Below are 17,260 nucleotides of genomic sequence, written 5' to 3'. Positions count from 1 at the left end.
CTGTAATCACACTATGATTTCAATAAAACATTCCAAGTGCTTCACAGGAGCATTATAACATAAAAATCTATTATTAGAGTATTAGAGATGTACAGCATAGAAGTAGACCCTTCGATCCAACTCATCCATGCTGACCAGAATATCCTAACATAATTTAGTCCTTTTTGCCAGCACTTGGCCCATATCCCTCTAAACCCTTCCTATTCATACTCATTTAGATGCCTTTCAAATGTTGAAATTTTACCACGTTCCACACTATCTCTGGCAGCTCATTCCATACACACATCCTCTGTATGAAAAGGTTGCCCCTTACATACCTTTTAAACTTTTCCCCTTTCACCCTAAAGATATGCCCCATAGTTCTTGACTTCCCCATTCCAGGGAAAAGACCTTGTCTATTTACCCTTTCCATGCCCCTCATGATTTTATAAACCTCTATAAGGTAACTCCTCAGCTTCCAACACTCTATGGAAAACAGCCCCCGCCTATTCAGCCTCTTCCTATAGCTCAAATCCTCCAATTGTGACAACAGCCTTGTAAATTTTTTCTGAACCCTTTCAGTTTCACAACATCCTTCCAATAGGAAGGAGATCAGAACTCAAACAATATTTAAAGAGGACATTAAAGGTTGGTCAAGAAACTAGGCTTTGAGGAGAATGTTCAGAGGAGGAAAGTGAAATTAAGAGGAGAAAAAGGTTTTAAAAAGAAGTTCCAAATGTTAAGGTCCTGGTAATGATTTGTCAGAGAGATCTTGGACTGAAAGACATTAGAGACAGAGTAGGAGAGAGAGCATCGTGGCATTTGGAGACAGGGTGAGAATTTTAAAATCGAGCCAATGCTTAACCAGAAGCTAAGGCAGGGAAGTGTGACATATGAACAGGACTTGGTAAGAGTTAGGGCAAGGATAATGGAAGCTGGATGATGTCAAGTTATGAAGGGCAAAATGTGGAAGGCTGGGCAAGACTGTGTTGAAGTAATTTAAAGTAAAGACACAAAGCTTGTTTTCTTGAAAGGCTCAGGAGGAACTTACACTTTTGAAGAAACAAGAGTGATTGATAGTTACCTCACAACCACTTTCGAAAACAAGAATCAAAGCATTTACAAAAGTAAATTGAGAACATATATAAACCTCCCATTACATTCAAGTTGTAAGAATACTCAGCATTTGATAACAAGATGTTGCCCTGAAACTACCAATTAAAGGTTTTTGAATTTAAAGTTAAGATTCACACCTGGATGGATTTTCTTGGATTAAATGATTAAACTTCAAATAATCGATGTAAATCTTTAAAGACTATGCAATTTACCCTATAAAAAAAGGTTAATTTAATGGTTTCTTGTTTGTAATGACATTTCCAAAGGACAAATATAGATTTATTCAAACTTTTGTTTTATTTTAAAACCATGTGCATTACCCTATACTAACATTCTTACAACTATAACTGAGAAGCAATCATGGGGGGGGATTTATAGAAATATGTGAAATCTGGTCAAGCGAGCATAATTATTATTATATCCCAAATCTCACAGGTTACAATGTAAATATTCACAGGAAGGAAACGTTCTGATCACTTTTTTTTCTTAAAAAGTATTACTGTTGATTTATTCAAAGCCTGTTCTTTAGAGAACAGAAAAATAAAGTATTCTTAGGAGATGCAATTCTAAAGTGGTGGGGAACAGAGACACAATGCAAAACCTAGGCAGTCTTAGACCACTACTTTAACTTAAACTGCAATGGCTTTTAAATTATGGTGTTCCTTCTCAATCATCCTAAGTAGTAATGAATTAAGTTTCTAACTGGTTATTTTAGCAGTTGCTCTTACTATAAACAAGCATTTATCTTGGCTGTCTTTGCCAGGATTGTTTATACCTGAGGTGCTGGATAAGTCAGTATCATAAGATAGTCTCCAGCAACTCCATCTCTTAGTAATAATACAACAAAAAGTAAATCCTGCACTATTCATGAACAGGATATATTAGAATAAAACACAATGTCATACATTGCAGAAGTAATGCTATTTACTAGAAACAAAATCTTAGTTACTTAGTTTGAAACAAGGAAGTATCAATAATAACATGGCCTGACTTCAAAAAATTAATATGGTGGAATTGTAAATTGTTACGGTCTGATGTTAAATGCCCAAAGTCTGCAGGAAAACATATTTAAACTTACAGTAAAAAGTACAAAGAATTTTTGATTGTTCTCTCCAACACAATTGTTCACCCAAGGACAATGGTGGTCCATCTTCCGGATGCACCTTTTACAAATACTGATTTTTGGGAAGAAAGAAAAAAAATTACATAATTTGCCAAGAAATGTTACATGAATTTTCAAGCAAGCATTCGTTTTCAGGGGTAATCGTTCAGCTTAGTTATTTTTGAAACAGCAATCTTATATTCAGAAAAGTCTGTTACATTATCTGCATCCAGAGTCAATTTTGTAAACAAAAACTTTTCCCCACTTTGATGTTTAATGACCTTTGTAATTGATTTTCTACATGTTATGGATGTCATCCATAAATGGCAAGGGTTTTATGTAATGATTAAGGTGCTACAAAACACAATTTTGATTACATTTGTAGATGACATCAGTCCCAATTCTTTTATATTTCGGAGGTCAGAAATTATCAAAACAAATCTAAATGAGGAAAAGGATCGTTGGATCGTCAAATCAACTCAATGAATTAATTAAAACATAGGACTGCATGAGTTTGCAACAGAGCTTTATGTAATTCAATATTAATTTATTGCTCACATGTAAGCTTTCAGGTTTTACTTCTAAATTTGCAGCTAAGTTGCTATCCTCACTAACCACAGACCTCACACAGACATTTCTTGAGATTTCTTTGAATAACATTTTGAGTTTCAGGGGCTTCCTTTCCATGCCCACTAACTCTTTTATAAGGTGATGCAGTCATGTAGTAATACTGCCTTTTCTATTTGCATAGATGTATGGGTTATTTGAACTCACACAGAAGCAGACTTAGAAGAAATCATCAATATCCTCCAAAACTACCAACTTTTCATTAAAGATAAAGCTGCAACATTTAGAAGGTGGATCCATTTCTGAGACACCACTGTATTTACGTTGGCAAGAACAATGGCTGTAATAGCAAGGATTTTTTTCACCAAAACAACAGGAACACCCCTCCACACACACAAAACATCTCCCATAACACACATCCTGCAGACTGATGAGATCACAAACTGACTTCCCATCACATATATACAAAAACTTGTAATATTTTACTTTTTATTGCATTGCACAGCTTTATCTCAGACTTAAATTTAAAAATTAATTCAGAGGATAGAATTTTCACAGGTCCTGAGTGATGTGGACAATGGTGAATCAATTGAGAAAATATCATGAGAATGGATAGAGGTTTGGACACAGTCAGTTGGCTGATTGCAGCATTCATGGTCAGGAGCTCCAGGAAGTGGGCTATAGCCAATCCTGTAGGTCTGGCGTAGCCCATCTGAGGGTTACTGGTAAGTCCATTGGGAGCTGTACTCAGTAGGAGAGGGAGGTGGACCATGGTAAGCCCCAGGCATGTTATTGCTGAAAGCAAAGTTGATTTATCAGGCCCGATATTATGATGGGCAAGTTGGGGAGATCAATTGTGTGAACTGGAGGCAGCATGCCAGGATCAGAGAGGATTACAATTATGAAGACGACCAAAGCAATATGTAAGAATAGGTGATGACACAGCATGGATACTGTGGAAGAGGGGAGTCACAAACGGGCACCAAATATGACAGTGAGATATTGAGAATAATGCCTGGTATAAGGAAATTTTAGGCCTGGGGCTCACAGGAGTACATTGGATGTTGGAGAGTTAAAAAGACTTGGGTTGGAACAGGGGCAAAATAAAAGCCAATGGAGTGGAGAGAGATGACAAAGCAGAATGGACCAAGCATAACATTAATTAGATACAAACAGTACAGCTTCAGGACATCTACTCTGCACCAACTTTCCATGCTGACTAAAGATCCTGGCCAAAAGTAATGTCATTAAGTATTACAAATTAATCCTGATTAAGGCTGTGAAGCAGAAGTAATATCAAGTCAGCTGTGAAGTTTTAGCAAAGTTCCACATTTTAAAAGCATTATAGTTTGCTCAAAGTTCAGGAGCTACCCACCTCTCACCTTGGAGTACAAAGTGTATACACAATTATTTTATATGTCATGCTATCTTTTCTGAGTAATACTTGAGGTAGGGGAGGGTGCTGGATTGAGGAATTTCCCTTGTTTTGTACAATGCTCTCAATCTCTTACTGTACATGTGCCCAATGATTTGTGAAGTGTACTTCTGAATCAGGTCTGTGATTTAAAAGGTCCATGTAGTAGGATCTCATTGCTCTCCTTGCTGTAGGCCTCTATGTTGCAACGTTTGGAGGATGATTATTTAAATGTCACTTGTGTATGCGGTGACGGCTGAATGATCACACTAATGAGGAGCTGCTTCATTTCTAATCTTGTCTACATAGGCTATTGGAACCATCCTCAGAAGTTATAATTGTCTATGCTCGCTGCACTACAAGCATCCACAGAAACCGAGGAACACACATGCACTGAAGCTCGATACCAAGAGTAACCAACAGTGGACATGGACCATCCTCCTTATATAGAGGTTCCAGGCAATGGTGCCCTCATGATGAGATAAAAGTGCTAGAGACCCATTATCACACAATTTTCCATGGAATGCCAGGCACATAAGGGATGGGGTGCTTTGCTTTACTCTGCAGAGAGCTGGCAGTTAGAACATCATATCATTTTGTCCAGAGTATATGCAATGCAATACCTTCGTCTACTGGGGCTAACAACGGTCACAAGATGTCTCTTCAACACGAAGCTCCGATTCTCACTCAGGAATGGTGGTTTGTGGCAGTTTAGTTCAGAGGGTGGTGCCTGATTGTTGGATGCTTTCTCAAGACAAGTGGACAATGTTAACCAAAAAGGAACAGCATCTTCAACATCCCGCAGTGCAGTAGCCTTGGCTGCCGAGTCATTTATCACTGACTGTAAATGTTTTGATGCTGTAAAGGACAGCATCCCCTGTTTAGTCTCAACTGTGAATGCAGTTCAGCGGATTTTTATTTTACAAGAAAAGCAAAAGTATATTACTATTACAATGTTACAAACAAATAGGAACTTTCACAACATCTGATACTCCCTTGTTTAATAACGACAAAGTTTCATGCTAGCGTGGGTATTCCTTTACCAACAGATTCCACCACCAGAGCTTCCCCAGCACTTTTTGTGCTTGTTTCAGATATTCATGAGTGGCTCTGGCTCTCCCATCAATCCTCCCACTGCCACAGCTTCCTTTTTAAAATGCTCACAGCTTCTTCAAACCAAGGCTGTTCCCTTTCTGCATTTAGCAATCGTAGGCTCAAGATATGAACATGAATATTTATAATCCTCATTAGAGTGAATAATTAAATAATTAACTGAAGGGGAAAGTTTCCAAAGAACCTCATCCAAGGTCTCCAGCAGATCAGTGTACAAAGACAAGGTTGAAGCATCTACATCCACTTTCAGCTCTAAGTGCAAAGTTGACAATTCATTCTGGCCACATTATGAGGTTTTAGCATCACTGAAGTCAGACTTCAGTTATTTGCGTTCACTCCACAAAAGAAAACGCTGCACTCATTGGATACAGTAAAGGTTGCATGCCCTACTAACAACCTTGACTTATTGACTATAAGTCAGTATCATCCACACTAAACATTTAGACAACAGCAGCAGTCTGTACCATGTACAACATACGCTGCAGCAATTCACCAATGATCTTTTGGTAGCAGCTTCTAAATGTGCGACCTTCCAGAGCCTGAACAATTGAAACAGTTGTAAAGAAACTCCGCAAGCTCTAAGTTCCTCTCCAAGTTGCACAGCATCCTGACTTGGAATTACATCACCATTCCTTCATTGTCACGAGGTCAAAACTTTCAAGTTTCCTCCCTCACCGCACAATGGGTGCACCTACATCATGTGGACTCCAGCGATTCCAGAAGCCACTTTTTCACCATTTTCCCATGGCCAATTCAGATGGATAATAAATGTAGGTCTTTGCAGTGACTCTCACAACCTACAAACAAGTATACAGATATTATACTGCAAATCTGGTGAGAGCATCTAATTAACAGGGTTAGGTGCAGCAACACTTAAAATTGAATAGAATAGCAGAGGCCAGTGGTCAGACTCCATATGAAGCACCAGTCAGCAGCTCCTCTGACCATTTGCTCAGCTTTGCCACAAATGCTACCTATGGTTGAGGTCAGCATTCAAAACAGCTGTCTGAGAAAACAACTGATTTTCTTCTGATGAAAAATGCATTTTAACATTCATAAATAAAGCCTGGTCTAAGGTTCAGGGAGGCCAGCGACTTTGCACAGTTCAGCAGATTTTACATTGAAGGACTGATATTTGCTAATTAAATTTTTATGAGCATGTTCAAAATTGACACGGTTGAGCACATTATGATTTTAACTGGAGTGAAATAAAACCTGCTGAAATCAGTTTAACTATTTTTTTGTGAGTGGCTGTACTTCCTATAGACTAATGTCATTTACAAGTTTGCTGGCGACACCATCATAGTCGGTCGCGTCTCAGATGGCGACGAGACAAATTACAGACGAGAGATGGAAGACCTGGAAAAATGGTGTACTGAGAACAACCTAGCTCTTAATGCCGGCAAAACCAAGGAACTCATTACTGACTTTCGATGGGATGTTACTCATGCTCCCCTTCACATTATCAGCACAGAGGTGGAACAAGTGGACAGTGTCAAACTCCTGGGAGTGGTCATCAACAACAAGTTTTCTTGGATTCTTCATGTGGACGCACTGGTTACTAAAGCCCAACAATGTCTCTTCTTCCTCAGGCAGTTGAGGAAATTTGGCATGATGACGAATACCATTGTCAACATTTTTAGGTTTGCCTTTGAGAGCATTCTGTCTGGATGTATCACTACCTAGTATGGTAATTGCACCATTTAAGATTGGAGACAGTTACAGAGCGTGGTGAACTCGGCCCGGACCATCATAAAGGCCAAACTTCCATCTACAGAATCAATCTATCAGGCCTACTATCAAGGAAAGGCCGCCAGCATTCTCAAAGATCCATCCCATCCTGGCAATGTTTTTCTACAACCCGTATCATCAGGGAGAAGGTATAGGAGTCTGAACACACGCACCAGCCAGTTTTGAAACAGTTTCTACTCTCCTGTTGTTAGAATGGACTCTCAAATTCTTAGCATTCGCCTGTATCTGTGTTTTTGCTTTTGCTGCTTTTACCTACTATTTGCTTATCTACACGACTTAACTATGTGAGCTGCCTGTATTGTTCGCGGGACAAAGTTTTTCATTATGCCTCGGTACACATGACAATAAATTAAATTCAAATTCAAAAACATGAATGTCACAGGAAACAGGTATTGTCAGTTTAACTATCTGCTGAAATATTGGAAAATCTACACAATCACAGGTATTAAATTGATTCAAACAGCAGGAGGCACAAATTAATCACAGAATCAACAGGGCACAATGGCTCAGTGGTTAGCACTGCTGCCTCACAGCACTAGGGTCCCAGGTTCGATTCCAGCCTCAGGTGACTATCTGTGTGGAGTTTGCACATTCTCTGTGTTTGTGTGGGTTTCCTCCAGGTGCTCCGGTTTCCTCCCACAATCCAACGTCAGGCTAAATTGCCCATAGTGTTAGGTGCATCATTCAGAGGGAAATGGGTCTGGGTGGATTACTCTTCGGAGGGTTGGTGTGGACTGGTTGGCCGAAGGGCCTGTTTCCACACTGTAAAGAATCTAAAAAAATCTATTCTAACTTGCTAAACGTCAAAAATCCTCAGACAACTACAAATGCACTTTCTTGTCTGTTCAAAGGATTGCCTGTTTCATTTAGAATACAATTACATAGCAAACAAAAAAAGATTTGAAACAAACATAGAAAGCAACAATGATTGAAAATTCCGAGACTGATTCAATGATTCTAACTCAACATACTTCTGATTTACGAAATGGTTTTCCACAAACTTCCCAGTGCAATATTTGTAACGTGTGAGAAAACAGTCTTAGCCACTATATTAACAGTCACTAGTAACATCACTAGAGCTAAAGCTTGCAGTTCAATGCTAAACTCAATAATAGCAGCTATAGTGAGATATAAATCTTTCATTACATTGGTGCTATTCTTAAAACAGTAATCATTCTCCTTTCATGAAATCCCCTGATGTGTTGGCATTGTAGATTATGAATATGTCTAGTTCTCAAATGCAAACCTATGCATATTAACATTTCAAAGAAATAGCAGCCAGCCATTAAATTGACTTAATTAGTTTACAATAGCTGGTGCCAGTTACAAGGCAATGATCTTTACCCAAATTATAGACATCAAGACTACTTCACATATTGATAAAATACTTTTTTAAAGCAAGGAATGATGGTGTCACTAAACATGGCTTGCCAAAATCCACATTGATTTTTTCGTTAACTATTTGAAAACATGCCAATCAACTGCATTTTTTTCATAAGATTAACTACTGTACAAAACAGTTTGATTAATGGAGAAAAACAACAAGCAAATGCATGTTTCTTCTCCTCTACATCGTGATCTTTGTATTCTTGGAAGTACCAATTCTCCCAAAAATACATTTTAAAAACGTTCTCTACATTCTGCTTCCCACTAAGTATGCCGTCCATTTTCTGTTTGCAGTATAGTAAAAGCAAGAATATAAGACCATAAGATATAGGAGCAGAATTAAGCCATTTGATCATGGCTGATATACTGTGTAATCCCATTCTCCTGACATCCCCCTGTAACCCTCGATCCCCTTACCAAATAAGAATCTATCTACACAATAAGAACCTATCCTCTGCACAGAAACTCTTCAGCCACGTTCTCAAACAGACCCGCTACCACAGCCACATCTCCTTCCTCAGCAGCTGCCTAAGGAACCGACTGATCCCACACGGACTCCGAACTACATTCCAACCAACAAAATTTGGACCCAACCAGGACAACCTGTACCTACAACAAATCCTCATTTCCCCTCCCCCCACCTTGTCTCAGTCGGTTCCCTCAACTCAGCACCGCCCTCCTAACCTGCAATCCTCTTCCTGACCTCTCCGCCCCCACCCCACTCCGGCCTATCACCCTCACCTTGACCTCCTTCCACCTATCCCACCTCCATCGCCCCTCCCCCTAGTCCCTCCTCCCTACCCTTTATCTTAGCCTGCTTGGCTCTCTCTCTCTCTTATTCCTGATGAAGGGCTTATGCTCGAAACGTCGAATTCTCTATTCCTGAGATGCTGCCTGGCCTGCTGTGCTTTGACCAGCAACACATTTGCAACAAGAACCTATCTACGTCCATTTTAAATGCACTCAATGACACGCCATGCACAGACCTCTGCACCAATGAGTTCCACAGATTAACCACCTTCTGGCTGAAGAAATTTCTTCTCATCTCAGTTCTAAAGGGTCCCTCTACTCTCAGCCTGTCTCCTGGCTCCTCATCTCTCCTGACAGTGTAAAAATCTTTTCCACGTCCACTCTATCCAAGCCTCACATTATTCTATATGTTTCAATCAGATCTCCCCATATCTATTTAAACTCCACAGACCCAGAGTCCTCAACTGCTCATATGTCAAGTCCTTCATCCACAGGATCATTAGAATCATAGAATCCCTACGGTGTGGAAACAGGCCCTTCAGCCCAACGAATCTACACTGACCCTCCAAAGAATAACCTACCCAGACCCATTCCCCTACCCTACTACTCAACATTTACTCCTGACTAATGCACCTAACTTACACATTCCTGAACACTACAGACAATTTTAACATGGCCAATTCGCCTAACTTGTACATCTTTGGATTGTAGGAGGAAACCGGAGCACCCGAAGAAACCCACACAGATACAAGGAGAATGTGCAAACTCCACACAGTCACCCGAGGCTGGAATCGAACCAGATCCCTGGCACTGTGAGCTACCATGCCAAACTCCTCTGAACTCCCTCCAACAGCAGCACGTCCTTCCTTAGATATGGTGACCAAAACTGCTCACATTTTCCAAATGCCATCTGACCAGAGCCTTATACAGTCTCATCAGCACATCCCCGCTCTTGTATTCTAGCCCTCTAGCCGCTGCTGCAGCTCTGGCTAGGTTAGGGATAGGTTGAATACACTTGGCTCTTTTCCACTTGAAGATGACTTGATTAAAGTGTACAAGATCTTGAAAGACCTTGACAAGATGCATGTGAAAAAGATGCTTCCTCACGCAGATGAATCCAGAACTAAAGGGCAATATTTTAAAATTAGAGTTTGCCCATTTACGACTGAATTGAGGAAAAATATTTTCTCTGTACAGAAGGTAGTGCAACTCTGGAACTGAATGCCTCACAATACTTAGTTTAAAGTGGGGTCATTGAATACTTTAGTGCAAAAGTAGATAGTTTTGTTAGGCAGGGGAATCAAAGATTATCAAAGGCAGATGAAAATGTGGAATTCAAAATGTACACAGGTTAGCCATGATCTTATCGAATGGTAGAACAAGCTCGAGGGTCAGAAAGCCGACATCTGCTTGGATTTTGCACGTTCTCCTTGAAAGATGTGGCAGATAGTGTTTCAAATGACATTATATATTAAATAAATAAAAATCCTTGCTTTCCATTATTTGGCTCCTTTGAGGTCTTTTCGTCTAATTTGCTATCATTTACACAAGCAACAATAAATCTGAATTTCCCTTTAAGTTCACTTCTACAGCATGAATGCTAAAGTCACTGTGGATAATCAACAGTAATATCAAATAAATAGATATAATGGAATTGTTACATTATAATAATACTTGGGCTACCTCATTTACAGTAATAATTTGACTTCAAATTTGATTGAAATAATTAAACAGGAAAAATGGTTAGTTTCTGAAATCAGCTGATAGATTATTAAATGTAAAATAAAATTTGTAAAGATTCAACAATTACTGGACTTTCTGTCAATAACACTACAGTTCTACAAGGAGATGCATGCTCTAGGTCAAGAGTGCATTTTCAATGGAATGACTAACACATTAGTTGCAAGTAAATTGAAAGCTATTTTAAATAAAAATCTATGCATTGCACAATACCTGCAATGATGAGCTCGCTCTGGCTTAATACTGCAACATTTTGGGCACTTATAAATCACCTCCCCTGGTTTCAGCTGTAGACTCTCCATATACTCTTTTGTGGCATTGCCTTTCGGCACTGCGCCCTGTGCAAAGAAACCATTAAAACTAAGTTAACACCACAGAACTGTAACTCAAAATCAGTAGTTCATTACCAACCTTCATTTGAAGTAGTTTATAGAATTCTACATTTTCATACTCTGTTGGTTCTTTGTTTTTAAACTAGATCTTAAATCACAAGGACAGAAATTGCTGGAAAAGCCCAGCAGGTCTGGCAGCATTGGTGAAGAAAAATCAGAGCATTAATGTTTCAAATCCTCAGAACTGATCTGCTCTGAAACGTTAACTCTGATTTCTCATCACAGATGCCACCAGACTTTTTCCATAAATTTCTGTTTTTGTTTCTGATTTCTAGCATTTGCATTTTTTTTCAGTTTTTAAAATCATAAGGAGTTCAGTTTGGGTAGATGAAGAAAAACCGTCGCCAATGGCTGAAGGGGCAACAATAGGTGGGGCAAGTTTTTTATGATTAGCAAAAGAACTACAGACAATTTGGGAAGAAAATGATGCAATATGTTTAGGATTTAGATATTTTGTTTGATGGGTGAAAAATACAGGTTCATCAAGAACATTCAAAAGGTTACTTGAATAAGTACTCGAAGGAGAAAACATTGCACAGATAAAGGGAAATTCTGGGGAGTGGGACTAACTGATTTATCTTTGAAAACTGTCACAGACTCAATGGAGAAACGTCTTGTTTTGTGAAAGAGGACTTTATGATCCTAACACACATCGCGTGTGCTGATAAACAGTTCTGAGATTTACTCCATAATTCTAGCATTCAACAATTTAACCATAACTCTGCATTTTTAACACGATCTATCAATAGACATTACTATAATTACAGGAAACAAAGTAGGTTTTACAACTTCTAAAATCTATAAGAAATAGATATAGTGATATACATAGACATAGATATAGAACTAGTGATACATATAAATCATATAAACAGCCAATATTTAGTTCACTGTACCTGCATCATTTCAATGCTACAGTATTCTAAAATTAATCTCGAACTCTACTCGTAATTAGTTTTGCCCTCTGTTTCATGTAAAGAAGTTTTCCCTCAAAACATTCCAATAGTCTCAGTTTCAACCAATGTTTATGTTACAGGTTCCAAGTTGCTTATCGCTCCCTGTGAAAAAAAAAGTTCTCCTAACATCTTTCCTCACTCTCTAACATTCTTTTTGGCTTTAATGTATTTTCTCTAATGGGGAGCTTAAAGCTGAACACACATTTTAACTGTGGCCAAAAGATATTTTGTACAATTACACTAATACATCTTCAATCTTGACTTTTGTACACACTGTCCCAACATATTAATTCCCAAAATCTGTACGAAATTGTTTTTACACCTTTAAAGGCAGGAAATTACAATGACTTTCCATTATGGATATCCTCCCATTGGGATGGTCTTCTATCTTAATTACCTTGTATAAATACAAGTTGCTCATGTTTCTTTTAAAAGAATATTGTTTCACACCTACGAGCATCATCAATTTATCTCAACTATAATCAGTCACACAAATTCCTATTTACATTACAATACTTGTCCAATATTATTCAATTTTTCTAACATGTCTCTTGTCAGAGAGCTTATGAATAACTATCGCATGATTGTAAATTTCTTACATAATTGCTATGGTTGAAATTAAGCAAAGTATTGATTTCTTCAAGTATTTCCCAGCCATCAATGTCTTTTAACTGATTTTTGGCTTTCATCTTTCACTACAGGTATTCAGGTTGGTTATCAAAATTGTTCATACTTATTTGTTATCACATCCATGATAGATATTCTGTGCTGTTGAAATTTTCAGACTCCATAAATTAGGTAAACTGTCCCATTTTAATACAGAGGAAATTTTGACGTATTAGTCTCAAACTCCTGACAAGTGTCAATTGAGGAAGAATTTAAAGCTTTTCTGTGCATATAAAACTATTCAATGATTGTTACTGAAATCGCATTCTGTAATAACATTGTACTGATACTATATATAACATAGACTCAAAAATGGTAGCTACTTCTAAAACTTTATCTTCCTTCAGTCAAAATAATTATTCAAACAAAAAGGCAATGACTTGTCTCTCAAAATACAGTTCAAAGATATTTTTAGTCCAATGTGTTAATAACACATCTCTGGAGTCAGTGGGACCTGAAACAAGGCCTCCTGGCTCAGCGATAGGGACACCACCACTGCACCACCAGACCCTTTTTAAAATGCTTGCTATTCATTTCACTTATGGTACATTCAGATGTTAATTTATATTTCATATTCTTTCAAATAAATAACTAATACTGCCAGATACTTTGTGTAGCAATCGGCTGCAACTACTTAAATACAGGGTTGAACTTTCCCAGCATCTGAACAACATGAGCAATGGCAAGCCAGTCGATGAAAATGGAAAAATAATATTCTTGATCAGATTAAAAAAATATTTTTTACCATAGGTTTCAAAGGCAGGACATTAATCTCGTGATAAACCGTCAGAACCAATTTGCATGAAGTAACATCTAATTATTACCTAATCTCAACTCATTTATATGCTGTTTGCTATTTGTCAGGTAGTGGACGGTAACGAGGTAGTGACAATTTCAGACACCAACTCAAGTTTGTTGCTTGCTCCTCCAGGCCTCTATCTTAGCCAGCAACCCTCAACATTTCAGCGCATTCCTGGGCAGTGACTATCTGACATTCTTTGTTCAAGGAGATTGGTATTGGACAGCCTCATAACAACATCACAGCACATCTTTAACTCATGTAGAATGCAGGTCACCATTTCAATACTACACTTTAAAGTGCTCCAACACCATATGTTGTAATACTGCTACCAAAACTCTTTGCGAACAGAATCGGATGTCCATCTCATGCATTGGAAGAGAGCCCAGCTTGGGTTCTTAGCTTTATTTCTTAGCTCTCACTCACTTGCATCTTGGATGCTCACAGCATCTCTGTCTTGCCTTTTTAGCTCTTGCTGTCTTGCTGTCTCATTGAGAACTTGCAGCCTCATACAAATGTGAGGTGATGCATTTAGGCAAGGCTAATTCTAGAGCAAATTATACAATGAATGGAAGACCCTTGGGAAAAATTGATGGGCAGAGATCTGGGAGTGCAGGTCCATTGTACCTGAAGGTTGATGCACAGTTGGATACAGTGGTCAAGAAGGCATATAGTATGCTTGCATTCATTGGACGGGGTATTGAGTATAAGAGCTGGCAAGTCATGATAAAATTGCACAAGACATTGGTTTGGCCACATTTAGAATACTGTGTACAGTTCTGGGCACCACATTACCAAAAGGATGTGGATACTTTGGAGAGGGTCCAGAGAAGGTTTATGAGGATGTTGCTTGGCATGGAAGGTGCCAGCTATGAAGAGAGGTTGAGTAGATTAGGTTTATTTTCACTAGAAAAAAAGATTGAGGGGGGCCTTGTTTGAGGTTTACAAAATCATGAAGATATAGACAGGGTGGATAGAGACAAGCTTTTTCCCAGGGTGAAGGATTCAATAATGAGTGGTCATGCTTTCAAAGTGAGAGGTGGAAAGTTTAAGGGGGATACATGTGGCAAGTACTTCACACAGAGGATGGTGGGCGTTTAGAACACGTTGCCAGCAGAGGTGGTAGAGGCTGGCAGAGTAGATTCATTTAAGATGTGTCTGGACAGCTGCATGAATAGATGGGGAGCAGAGGGATACACAGATGCTTAGGAATTGACCGACAGGTTTAGACAGTACATTTGGATTGGCTCAGGCTTGGAGGGCCAAAAGGCCTGTTCCTGGGCTGTAAATTTTCTTTGTTCTTTGACTGCTGTCTTGCTTTGCCTTCTAGTACAGACATGAAGCCTGTCTTGGTTGCTAACCATGGCTAGTCAAAAGGATGAGTTCTTGCTGTACAGAACCGTACTACAAAAATGTCACACCTATAGCAACTTACGTGGCAAACACACTGCTGCCGTACAACTTCAACCAATTGGCTATTTTGCAGTCTGAGGGAGTAGTGCTCAGTGAAAATCAGGGGGACCTGTTGTCAATCAGTGGGTACCAGCACAGAAGTTCTGATCTCAGTCCAGGAGCCTAGATTTGGTCAGTTGGGTGCTTAGACTATGGTGTAGGGGTCAATATCATTAGAATTTGGGGAGTTGGCTAGTCAGTTCTACAGATCCAGTGTAACGAATAGGTCAACTGGGAGCTGCACTGGTCTGATTCCCATCATTGGGTGCGGACTTTCTAAGTCAGTTTGGGAACGTCAATCTGGAGATCTGTTCAACGTAAGTCAAGAGGAGCTTTCAGGGGTTATTGTTGTGGTGGGTAAGTTTGGAAATTAATTATGTGGATTGAAGGCAGCTGAACATATAAAAAGGAACAGAATACGACAGAGCAAGTAGTAACTGTGGAAGGTGGTCATTGATGGTCACAACTGTCCTGGCTTTCATGAGGGGTCACTGCATAACAACATTTAGAACACAGAAAAATACAGCGCAGTACAGGCCCTTTGGCCCTCGATGTTGCGCCGATCCAAGCCCACCTAACCTACCCTAGCCCACTATCCTCCATATGCCTATCCAATGCCCGTTTAAATGCCCATAAAGAGGGAGAGTCCACCACTGCTACTGGCAGGGCATTCCATGAACTCACGACTCGCTGAGTAAAGAATCTACCCCTAAAATCTGTCCTATACCTACCACCCCTTAATTTAAAGCTATGCCCCCTCGAAATAGCTGACTCCATACGTGGAAAAAGATTCTCATGGTCAACCCTATCTAAACCCCTAATCATCTTGTACACCTCTATCAAGTCACCCCTAAACCTTCTTTTCTCCAATGGAAACAGCCCCAAGTGCCTCAGCCTTTCCTCATACGATCTACCTACCATACCAGGCAACATCCTGGTAAACCTCCTCTGCACCCGTTCAAGTGCTCCACATCCTTCCTATAGTATGGCGACCAAAACTGCACACAATACTCCAGATGCGCCACACCAGAGTCTTATACAACTGCAACATGACCTCAGGACTCCGGAACTCAATTCCTCTACCAATAAAAGCTAGTACGCCATATGCCTTCTTCACAGCACTATTTACCTGGGTGGCAACTTTCAGAGATCCATGTACATGGACACCAAGATCCCTCTGCTCATCCACACTACCAAGTATCCGACCATTAGCCCAGTACTCCATCTTCTTGTTACTCTTACTAAAGTGAATCACGTCACACTTACCTACATTGAACTCCATTTGCCACCTTTCTGCCCAGCTCTGCAGCTTATCTATATCCCGTTGTAACCTGCCACATCCTTCCTCACTGACAACAACTCCACTGACTTTCGTATCATCCGCAAACTTGCTCACCCAATCTTCCAGCTCCTCCTCCAGGTCATTTATAAAAATGACAAACAGCAATGGTCCCAAAACAGATCCTTGCGGAACACTGCTAGTAACTGCACTCCAAGATGAACCTTTATCATCAACTACTACCCTCTGTCTTCTTCCAGCCAGCCAATTCCTAATCCAAAACTCCAACGCACCCTCAATGCCAAACCTCCATATTTTTCGCAGCATCCTACCATGGGGAACCTTGTCAAACGCCTTACTAAAATCCATATACACATCTACTGCTTTACCCTCGTCCACCTCCTTAGTCGCCTTCTCAAAGAATTCAATAAGGTTTGTGAGGCACGACCTGCCCTTCACAAAACCATGCTGACTATCCTTGATCACATTATTCCTATCCAGATGTTCATAAATCCTATCCCTTACAATTCCCTCCAAGACTTTGCCCACAACAGAAGTGAGACTCACCGGCCCATAGTTTCCATGGTTATCCCTACACTCCTTCTTGAACAAGGGAATCACATTTGCTATCCTCCAGTCTTCTGGCACTATTCCTGTAGACAACGAGGACATAAAAATCAAGGCCAATGGCTCTGCAATCTCCTCCCTTGCTTCCCAGAGAATCCTAGGATAAATGCCATCAGGCCCAGGGGACTTATCTATTTTTACCCTTTCCAGAATTTTCAACACCTCTTCCCTAC

General features: G+C 39.7%; 1 protein-coding gene across 2 annotated transcripts in view; it reads right to left on the bottom strand.

Annotated features, from left to right (window-relative positions):
• The window catches only part of zdhhc7 (zinc finger DHHC-type palmitoyltransferase 7), a 73,074-nt gene that overhangs the window by 7,185 nt on the left and 48,629 nt on the right, over positions 1-17,260 (bottom strand). For both annotated transcript variants that reach the window (XM_060837603.1, XM_060837604.1), the window contains exons 4-5: positions 11,133-11,257; positions 2,174-2,270 (exon numbers count right to left, since the gene is read on the bottom strand). In XM_060837603.1, coding sequence (XP_060693586.1) covers positions 2,174-2,270; positions 11,133-11,257 — 222 coding nt within the window. The remainder of the gene's footprint in view (positions 1-2,173; positions 2,271-11,132; positions 11,258-17,260) is intronic.

This window comes from Hemiscyllium ocellatum, chromosome 17 (assembly GCF_020745735.1).
Source record: "Hemiscyllium ocellatum isolate sHemOce1 chromosome 17, sHemOce1.pat.X.cur, whole genome shotgun sequence".
Lineage (NCBI taxonomy): Eukaryota > Metazoa > Chordata > Chondrichthyes > Orectolobiformes > Hemiscylliidae > Hemiscyllium > Hemiscyllium ocellatum.
The sequence above is the reverse complement of the archived record's forward strand: the minus strand, read 5'-3'. Positions and strand labels throughout refer to the sequence as shown.